Source organism: Cebus imitator, unplaced genomic scaffold (assembly GCF_001604975.1).
Source record: "Cebus imitator isolate Cc_AM_T3 unplaced genomic scaffold, Cebus_imitator-1.0 Scaffold43, whole genome shotgun sequence".
NCBI lineage: Eukaryota > Metazoa > Chordata > Mammalia > Primates > Cebidae > Cebus > Cebus imitator.
In genome coordinates, this window is record NW_016107358.1 from 4,736,873 (window position 1) to 4,747,414 (window position 10,542).

General features: G+C 39.9%; 2 protein-coding genes and 1 long non-coding RNA gene across 16 annotated transcripts in view; 1 reads left to right on the forward strand and 2 right to left on the reverse strand.

Annotated features, from left to right (window-relative positions):
* The window catches only part of LOC108302958, an 11,363-nt gene extending 4,148 nt beyond the window's left edge, over positions 1-7,215 (reverse strand). Inside the window, exons 1-2 of the long non-coding RNA XR_001824611.2 lie at positions 7,094-7,215; positions 169-248 (exon numbers count right to left, since the gene is read on the reverse strand). This is a non-coding gene — a long non-coding RNA (uncharacterized LOC108302958). The remainder of the gene's footprint in view (positions 1-168; positions 249-7,093) is intronic.
* The window catches only part of LOC108302951 (transmembrane protein 14C), a 110,730-nt gene that overhangs the window by 47,495 nt on the left and 52,693 nt on the right, over positions 1-10,542 (reverse strand). The window lies entirely within an intron of this gene.
* The window catches only part of MAK (male germ cell associated kinase), a 53,749-nt gene that overhangs the window by 12,244 nt on the left and 30,963 nt on the right, over positions 1-10,542 (forward strand). For 11 of the 12 annotated variants that reach the window (XM_037737833.1, XM_037737834.1, XM_037737832.1 and 8 more), the window contains exons 4-7: positions 539-660; positions 2,649-2,728; positions 6,497-6,629; positions 10,199-10,370. In XM_037737833.1, coding sequence (XP_037593761.1) covers positions 539-660; positions 2,649-2,728; positions 6,497-6,629; positions 10,199-10,370 — 507 coding nt within the window. The remainder of the gene's footprint in view (positions 1-538; positions 661-2,648; positions 2,729-6,496; positions 6,630-10,198; positions 10,371-10,542) is intronic. The other variant, XM_037737839.1, reaches the window with a different exon arrangement.

The window sequence follows — 10,542 nt, forward strand, 5'->3', positions numbered from 1 at the left end:
CTAATGTTTTGTATTTTTAGTAGAGACGGGGTTTCACCCTGTTGACCAGGATGGTCTCGATCTCTTGACCTCGTGATCCACCCGCCGCGGCCTCCCAAAGTGCTGGGATAACAGGCATGAGCCACCACGCCCAGCCACCAAAAGACAAGTTTTTAAATTACTACATACCATTTCCTTAGATTTGATGCTTAAAGACTTGGATACCATTTTGGATACCTTTGCATGATTAAGTCAGACAAAAGTTAGACCTATTTCATAAACCAAGGGAAAAATGTAACAGATTGAAATGTTTGATACCTATTGTTAGCTTGGTTTATTGTTTGCACTTAACTTTCATTACTTAAAGCAATTATGTTGATATTAAAATGTTATTAATTAATGAACCCAGGCAAAATGGAAAATTACTTAATTATCAAACTTGGCATTGATGTTTTCTTAAAAAAAACTTATAGAAGTTGGCAAAATCGCATCAATGCGATTTTGCCAACTTCTATAAGTTTTTTTTAAGAAACTTTAATGCGTATTTGTTATTTTTCAGTCTCTGAAGAAACTTAATCATGCTAATGTTATTAAATTGAAAGAAGTTATCAGAGAAAATGACCATCTTTATTTCATATTTGAATATATGAAAGAAAACCTCTATCAATTAATGAAAGACAGGTATGTTTTTATTCACTTTCTTCCCTGTTACTCTCTCCATGAGTTCTTTGGATCCTTTCAGTATGTCAGTACTTTACGATATAAAGATTGATCACTCCAAAAGGTAAATTTAAATTAACTAGTTCTGTTATCTTTATCAAAGGGTAACATTTAACACTAAAGAAGAACCAGCTGTGACATAGCCACCATTTTTCTGTTGTATATCCTTAAAAGTCAAGGCCGGTGTCTCATATAAATACACATACTATCTATTTATGCTTTTTAAAATACAAACTTATATATAGTTTAGTACTCAGTAACAAAGCTGGCCTTGGGCACTATTGAGAAAATTATCTTCATTGCTTTCCCAAGCATCTCGTGGAGGTTAATGAAAGAATGGAGAAAGGAATCAAGTTCCTTTCAAGAAAAGATTTAAGAAACTCATTCACTGGAAGGCACAAGTCAGTGATAATACTTGATGTGTTACCAATTCCAAGGAAATTCACAATTTTTAAATGTGTGGGCAGAATCTGTAAGAGCTTTGGTCCTCCGCCCTGGGCTTGGGGAGATAATGTTTTGGTGGTTGTTCTGGTCACATCTGGGGGATAAACGTCCATTTTGCCTGCTTTTAAAGTGAGAAATGTTCAATAGTTTTGAACTATTTAAAATAAATAACATCAGTGGTAAAATAGGTTGGTAATTATAGTATATAATATATATTTAGACTATGCCTCTAAAAAATTTAAAAGGTAAAATTTTTAAAATGAATAATTTTTATAATAAAAATTTTTTTAGAGGCATAGTCTTGCTCTGTCACCCACACTGGAGTGCAGTGGTGCAGTTGGCTAATTTTTATATTGATTACATGTTGGAATAGTATTTGGTATATATTAGGTTAAATTAAATATATTGTTAAAAATTAATTTTACCTGTTTGATTTCTTTTAACATGGCTGCTAGAAAAATGTTAAGTACACAAGTGGCTCTCAGGTATTTTCTTTTTCTTTTTTTTTTTTTTTTTTTTGAGATGGAGTCTCGCTCTTTTGCCCAGGCTGGAATGAAGTGGTGCAATCTTGGCTCACTGCAGCCTCCACCTCCCAGGTTCAAGTGATTCTCCTGCCTCAGCCTCCTGAGTAGCACGTGCCATCACACCTGGCTCATTTTTATATTTTTAGTAGAGACGGGGTTTCACCATGGTGGCCGGGCTGCTCTTGAACTCCTGACCTCAGATGATCCACCCATCTTGGCCTCCCAAAGTGCTCGGATTACAGGCATGAGTCACTGCACCCAGCTGGCTCTCACATTTCTATTGGACACCACCAATATGTAGAATAGAATTGAAGCATTTATTTATACCTCTAAATTGATTTATTTATTGAGACAGGATCTCACTCCGTCACCAGGCTGGGGTGCAGTGGCACAATCATGGCTCCTTGCAGCCTCGAACTCCCAGGCTCAAGTGATCCTCCCATCTTATCCCCTCCAGCAGCTGGACTACAGGCGCGCGCCACCACACCTGGCTAATTTTTGTATTTGTTTGTAGAGACAAGGTTTCACCATGTTGCCCAGGCTGGTCTCAAACTCTTGGGTTTAAGCGATCCTCCTACCTTGGCCTCCCAAAATGCTGGGATTATAGGCATGAGCCACTGCACCCAGCCTCCTCTAAAATTCTTAAAGCCGACATAATACAGATTTGCAAGCTTGGCTTATCTGTTAGTAATTCGTTTTTCAACTTGCTTTACTCTTCTTGGGACAGTTTAAAATTTAGCTATTTAATATGTGTGCAATACATTCAGTTTGGGATTTGAGCTTTTACCACATATCAAAACAAAAAAAAATCTGATTTTCATGTATTAAAAATATGAGCTTTTACATTGTAAATCCATAAATCATACCTTTAACCAGTATCATGAGGCCAACGGAGGCTCCAAGGCAGGGGGAATATCAACCTTCTTTGGATTGGTTGGCTGGTTGTTTAACAGAATTATGTGACTGTTCATTTCTTTACAGAAACAAGTTGTTCCCTGAGTCAGTCATCAGAAATATTATGTATCAGATATTGCAAGGGCTGGCTTTTATCCATAAACATGGTAGGTTTCTTTTAAGTTTCATTTCCCTACCTCTTTAGATTACTGTCAAGATTGTGCATAGAAATTATATATTAAACTGTTAAATAACTGTTATTTTGGAGAAATACAAATTTGGGTATGTGCCTATACACACTGACATTTTTATTTAAAAATTTGAGAATTTCTGTGATTCTATAAGAAATGGAATTTCTGGCCAAGTGTGATGGCTCATATCTGTAATCCAGCACTTTGGGAAGCCGAGGCAGGTAGTTTACCTAAGATCTGGAGTTAGAGACCAGCCTGGCCAACATGGTGAAACTTGGTCTCTGCTAAAAAAGTACAAAAAAATTAGCCAGGCATGGTGGTGGGTACCTGTAATCCCAGCTACTGGGGAGGCTGAGGCAGGAGAATTGCTTGAACCCAGGAGATGGAGTTTGCAGTGAGCCGAGATCAAGCCATTGCACTCCAGCCTGGGGAGCACAGTGAGACTCCATCTCAAAAAAAAAAAAAAAAAAAGGGCCAGGCTTGGTGGCTCACACCTGTAACCCCAGCACTTTGGGAGGCTGAGGCGGATGGATCAACCTGAGGTCAGGAGTTAGAGACCAGCCTGGCTAACATGGTGAAACCCTGTCTCTACTAAAAATATAAAAAATTAGCTAGACATGGTAGCACTCGCCTGAAATCCCAGCTACTTGAGAGGCTGAGGCAGAAGAATAGGTTGTACCCAGGAGGCAGAGGTTGTGGCGAGCTGAGATCACCCCATTGCACTCCAGCTTGGACAAAAAGAGCAAAACTCCTTCTCAAATAAATAAATAAATGGGAATTTCTATAATCTATAATTATCCTCCAGCAGAGCAGAATTTTTTTTACCAGTTCATTCATCATCAGCCTTCAGCCTCAGTCATCAGAACCCATCCTGCAACCTAATTCCCCCTAATTTTATCGTGGAAATGAAAAAAAACAAAGGACCCTCTTTTGGAAAAAGATTAGACTGTTTTGATCTAGCACGCCCAATTATTAACATTTAAATAGTTTGTAGCACCCGTGGAATAGTGTTTTATAGTTTTCCTTGGTATTTACATTTAGCTGTTTCTGTTCTCTGAATGAAATTAAAGCAAGTATTAATACTTGTTCTGTTTTCCATGAATTTCTTATTTATGTACTTTGATTAATGTGGCTTTTTCATATCCATCAAACCAAAATAATTATTAGTCCAAAAAGTTAATATGATTGTTTTTTAAAAACATTTGTTTAGAATTGCCGGATGTTTAGATATTAAATTAGAAAAGTTTGTCCCATACCATTGCTGTGTTCTGAACATAGGTACTTAAAAATCACCATCAGGTTCCCTTCATGTCTCATCTTGTATTTAATTTTATTATTATCATTATTTGAGACAGAATCTCACTGTGATGCCCAGGTTGGAGTGCAGTGGTGCCATCCTGGCTCACTGCAGCCTTGGCTTCCTGGGCTCTGGTGATCCTCCCACCTCAGCCTCCCTGGTAGCTGGGACTACGGGCACATGCTTCCACACCCAGTTAATTTTTTATTTTATGTAGAGATGAGGTTTTACCATGTTGCCCAGGCTGGTCTTAAACTCCTGGGCTCAAGTGATCCGCCAGCCTCAGCCTCCCAAAGTGCTGGGATTACAGGCATGAGCCACCATACCAGGCCTCATCCTATCTTTTATATTTTCTTTTTTTACTTTATCCTCTAACTGACACAGGAATTATTTACCTTCCAAAACTGCTATTCAGGATTCCATATAAATATTTTAAGAACACTTCTTAAACTTATTAAAAGAACATTTTAAAATGTTTTAAGAACATTAAAAAAAAAACTTTTTATTTGTGTCATATAAATTTTTGGGGTCTTTTAAAAGTCTAAATCCTGTAATGATATACTGTATTTTACTGGGAAAGATCAGTAATGTATTAACTATATGGAAATAAGGGATATCTGCTATTTTAATTATTTGTAATGGATTCCTGATTTTTAATTGTTTTAAACTCATCATAAACTTGGTATTTGCCTGAGTTGATTTATGCTGTCAGCGACATCTAAAGCATAAGTGATTGAAGGAGGAAGTTCTATTAGGATTTTTAAATTGTGACTGAAAGTAAGTAACATGTAAGTAATCAAGAGTTGACTGTATGGTTGACTACAGAGTAATTTGGGAAACCAGGCTGTTAGGATAATTCGACATTTTCACAAAAGCCAAATAAGCCAATGTGTAAGGATAATTCAACATTTTCACAGAAGCCAATAATTCTTGCTGTAGAATTAAGCAACTCAGATGTGATACTTCAAGAAAATAGGTATTTTTAAATCGTGGTTTGGTCTGGTGTGGTGGCTCACACCTGTAATTCCAGCACTTTGAGAGACCTCACTTGAGATCAAGAGTTAGAGACCAGCCTGGCCAACATGGTCAAAACTTGTCTCTACTAAAAATTAAAAATACAAAAAGTAGCCTGGCACGGTGGCACATGCCTATAATCTCAGCTACTTTGGAGGCTGAGGCAGGAGAATCGCTTAAATCCAGGAGGCAGAGGTTGCAGTGAGCCGAGATTGCACCGCTGCACTCCAGCCTGGGCGACAGAGCAGGACTTTGTCTCAAATACATACTGTACATACATACATAAAATTGTTGCTGTCAAAAAATGAAACTAATGTTTACTTCAAATAGGACTGAATTACCAATATATTTATATTAGGGTGGGGAAAACCACAGCTGTACAAATATGTAATTGATTTAGTTCTCTTAGACTTTATGGATTAGTGTCACTATGCTCTGCATCACATGGTTCCATTCCTGTCATTACATTACAAAAGTACCATGAATGTGTCTTGGACGTAGTGAAATGGATGTTACCAGCTATTTAGAATTAGAAGTACTGTATAAACTCGGATTACAGAACTGTTACAGATGCCACAAACAGAGCCCACTCTGACTTTGAAGTGACGAAAAACGTTTAGGCTTAGAAAGTCTTCCCAGCCCCAGTTGGGTACAGTGGCTCATGCCTATAATCCCAGCACTTTGGGAGGCTGAGTTGGGTGGATCATGAGGTCAGGAGTTCGAAACCAGCCTGGGCAACATGGCAAAACCCCATCTCTACTAAAAATAAAAAAAACTAGCCAAGCATGGTGGTGGACACCTGTAATCCCATTTACTCTGGAGCATGAGGCAGGAGAATTGATTGAACCAGGGAGGCAGAGGTTGCAGTGAGCCAAGATCACGCCACTGCAATCTAGTCTGGGCGACAGAGTGAGATTTTGTCTCCAAAAAAAAAAGAAGAGAAAAGAAAAAAAAGAAAAGCAGGGCCCCAACATCCCATTACTTCTTAGACAATAAATATGGTTTACTTTTTTCTTTGCGACAGAGTCGCGCTCTGTCGCCCAGGCTGGAGTGCAGTGGCGTGATCTCGGCTCACTACAACCTCTGCCTCCTGGGTTCAAGCAATTCTCTTGCCTCAGCCTCCAGAGTAGCTGGGACTATAGGCGTTCACCACCATGCCCAGCTGATTTTTTGGTATTTTTAGTAGAGACAGAGTTTCACCATGTTGGCCAGGCTGGTCTTGCACTCCTGACCTCAAGTGATCCACCCACCTCGGCCTCCCAAAGTGCCGGGGTTATAGGCATGAGCCACCATGCCTGGGCCAGTTTACTTTTTTTCTAAGATGATGTTTCTAACTGTAAAAGAGGGGTTCATTTATATTTTGTTTATAAATCAAATAAAGCTATGTTTAAGCATAATGATTTATTGTATTTTTTTCTCTATATATCACCAAGGCTTTTTTCATAGGGACATGAAACCAGAAAACTTGCTTTGTATGGGTCCAGAACTTGTGAAAATTGCTGATTTTGGACTTGCAAGAGAATTAAGGTCACAGCCACCGTACACTGATTATGTCTCTACTAGATGGTGAGTAGTAGTATGCGGTTCTCCTAAGGCATAAGTCTATGTTGAAGTCTATGTTCCTACAGTGGATTCTTACAGATGTCTGGAGGTTCCATACTGAATATTTAAAACAGAATATAGAACTGAATTTTGTGTTCTTTAAAGAGATTGAAGGATTGGTTTATTGCTATTCTGATTACTGAAAAAACAAGGAAAAAGAATTTCATTTATTCACTCATTCATTCAACAAATATTTGTTGAACACCTATTATGTGCCAAACATCATTTTAGGCACAGAGAACATAGCAGTAAAATAAAAAAATAAAAGAAAAATCTCTGCTTCAGCTGCTTACATGACAGCCAATACACAAATAAACAAGTTCTTATGAGTCACCAACAGAAAGACATACACATGTTCACCAAAAGACATGAATAATCTCAACTGCATACTACCCAAATGTCCATGAACAGTAGCATCGTATACTCACCCAGTGGAATGCTTTGCAACAATGAGAATGAATGGTCTACAACTGCATGCACAATGTGAATGAATCTTAATGTTGAGAGCAAGAGGCCAAACAGAAAAAGTGCACATACCGTCTGATTTCATTTCTGTGAAATACAAAAACAGAGAAAACTAATCTGTGCCATAAAAGGATAGTGGCCAGGTGCGGTGGCTCACACCTGTAATCCCAGCACTTTGGGAGGCCAAGGCAGGTGGATCAGAAGATCAGGAGTTTGAGACCAGCCTGACCAAGATGGTGAAACCCCATCTCTACTAAAAATATAGAAATTAGCTGGGTGTGGTGGCAGGCACCTGTGGTCCTAGCTACTCAGGAGGCTGAGGCGGAGAGTTGCTTTAACCTGGGAGGTGGAGGTTGCAGTGAGCCGAGATCGTGCCATTGCACACCAGTCTGGGCAACAAGAGCAAAACTCCATCTCAAAAAAAAAGAGAGAAGGTCAAAGGGGAAATGGGCACGTTCGAGGAAGGAGCAAAAAAGAGGAGGAAGCTTGCTGTGGAGCAGCCCCTCTCTCAGGAACTAATCTCATCTTGCCTGAAAAAGAACTTATTCACGACGTAAGAACAGCACCAAGCCTTCCGTGACGGATTTGCCCTGGTTACCTGGGAATGCGAACTTATTTTGAAATGGGGTCTTTGCAGATGTAATCAAGCTAAGATGAGGTCATATCAGAACATGATTGTTCTTCATCCAGTAAGGCTGATGTCCTTATAAGAAGACAGACACAGGGACAGATGCGGGAAAACACGTGGAGGCCCCCCAGGAGAAAGCAGTGTGATGTACACTTTAAATAGATCAACTGTATATTATGTGACTTACATATCAATAAAGCTTGTAAAAGTATTTGTCAAAGAAAGTACAGTAAGTCCTCACCTAACATCAATAGGTTCTTGGAAACTATGACTTTAAGTGAAACAAGGTATAATGAAACCAATTCGACCATGCGCTAATTAAAATAAACAATTTTAGGCATGTTTCTGGTCACAAAAACATCACCAAACTTCTTTTTTTTTTTTGAGACAGAGTCTCACTCTGTCACCCGGGCAGTGGTATGATCTCAACTCACTGAACCTCCACCTCCTGGGTTCAGGCAATTCTTCTGCCTCAGCCTCCCGAGCAGCTTGGATTACAGGCACCTGCCACTACACCCAGCTAATTTTTTGTATTTTTAGTAGACACAGGGTTTTATCACATTGGCCAGGCTGGTTTCAAACTCCTGACCTCATGATTTGCCCACCTCGGTCTCCCAAAGAGCTGGGATTACAGGTGTGAGCCACCACGCCCAGGCCAAACTTCTAAATAGTGACCAAGACACTAATATTGAACATTGAATACATGTGAGCTATACATACATTTAAGAAAGATTAAGGCCGGGCATTGTGGCTCATGCCTGTAATCCCAGAACTTTGGGAGGCTGAGGCAGGAGGATCATGAGGTCAAGAGATCGAGACCATGACGACCAACATGGTGAAACCCCATCTCTACTAAAAATACAAATATTAGCCAGGCATGGTGCGCCTGTAGTCCCAGCTACTCAGGAGGCTGAGGCAGGAGAATCGCTTGAACCCGGAAGGCGGAGGTTGCAGTGAGCCGAGATTGCACCCTGCATTCCAGCCTGGCAACAGAGTGAGACTCCGTCTCAAAAAAAAAAAAAAAGAAAAAGAAAGATTAATAAAAACAAGGAAGATAATTATTTGCCCAGTTATTCCAGTTCAGGGTCACAGGTGGCTATAGTGTGTCCTGGCAGCTGGGGGTGCAAGGTGAGCACCAACTGTGGATGGGACAGCCACCCATGGCAGCACCCCCCCACACACACACACATGTACACTTACTTATTCTGGGACCACACAGACACCCCAGTTCAGTTCACCTGACATGCACATCTTTGGGTTATGGGAAGAAGCTGGAGCCCTGGAGAAAACCCATGTAGACTTGGAGAGAACATGCAGCCCCCACACAGTGGCCCAGTCAGGAATCCGTTTTCTTTCCTTTCTCCTTTCCTTTCCTTCCTTCCTTCTTTCCCTTCCCTACCTTCTTCCCTTCCTCCTTCCCTTCCCTTACTTTCTCTCTCTCTCCTTCTCTCATTAACGTTACAATGTAATGGCATTGAACAAAACTAGTCAGTACTGCCAAACTGTTGGACTGAAATATCTATACATTTTGGTTAGAAAAAAGGAGTTAGAATTGAGAAATTGAGAGTATCTTCCATTTAGCAGACTCTGTGTTGGACTCACCAGCTCACTTTGCTCTTGTAAATTGAGTATTTTTCTCAATGAAAAATATTGTTGACCACAGAAGAGGAGTCCATTGAGGATATCAGCACTTTCAAACTGGTAAAAAGAAGAGAAAACTCCACTACTCAGGGCTAATCCTTGTTCATCTTTTGTTTTCTGTGCTTCATGGTGAATAGATGCTGAATATAATGTTTTATAACATGGTTTTTCTACTTCTTTTCTTTCTCTTTCTTTTTTTTTTTTGAAACAAAGTCTCACTCTGTCGCCAGGCTGCAGTGCAGTGGCCAGATCTTGGCTCACTGCAACCTCTGCCTCCCGGGTTCAAGCAATTCTCCTGCCTCAGCCTCCCAAGTAGCCAGGACTATAGGTGCATGCCACCACCCCTGGCTAATTTTTGTATTTTTAGTAGAGATGGGGTTTTACTATGTTGGCCAGGATGGTCTTGATCTTTTGACCTCATGATCCACCCACCTCAGCCTCACAAAGTGCTGGGATTACAGGCTCGAGCCACCAGGTCTGGCCTATTTTTTTTTCTTAATATATCAGATAGCACTTATTTCCACTATTTCCGTATCTATTCATTTGAGTTCCTGTCTTGGGCTTCATGGACATTTTCATTCACATTTGTCGCCAGCCCCATTCATTGTCTGTGGTCAGGGAACATGTGTTATGTCCTATTGCCCCTAGAACATTGTACAAATGACTGACACACAGAAGGAACAGGATCTGAATATCTACTCTTTGATGGAAATGCATCACCAAACAGAGGAGACTGCTACTGCCCATCCACCTTTGAAATTGCAATCAAAATAACTTTTGTTTTGTTTTGTTTTCTTAGGTATCGTGCCCCTGAAGTTTTGCTGAGATCTTCCGTGTACAGCTCTCCCATTGATGTGTGGGCTGTTGGAAGTATCATGGCTGAACTCTATATGTTAAGGCCACTTTTCCCAGGGACAAGTGAGGTTGATGAAATCTTTAAAATTTGCCAAGTTTTAGGGACTCCCAAAAAGGTAAGTACTCTTGTCCCAAAGTTGCTATAACTTTTGATTATTTCTCACTTGCTACTTTGCTTTTAATTTTGTAATTTTTCATTATTTATAACTTTTGCCTAGATATCTGGTATTTGCATTTTGAAATAGGCTCATACTTTAATGATTAATTTTCTTATAATCCTTTTTTTTT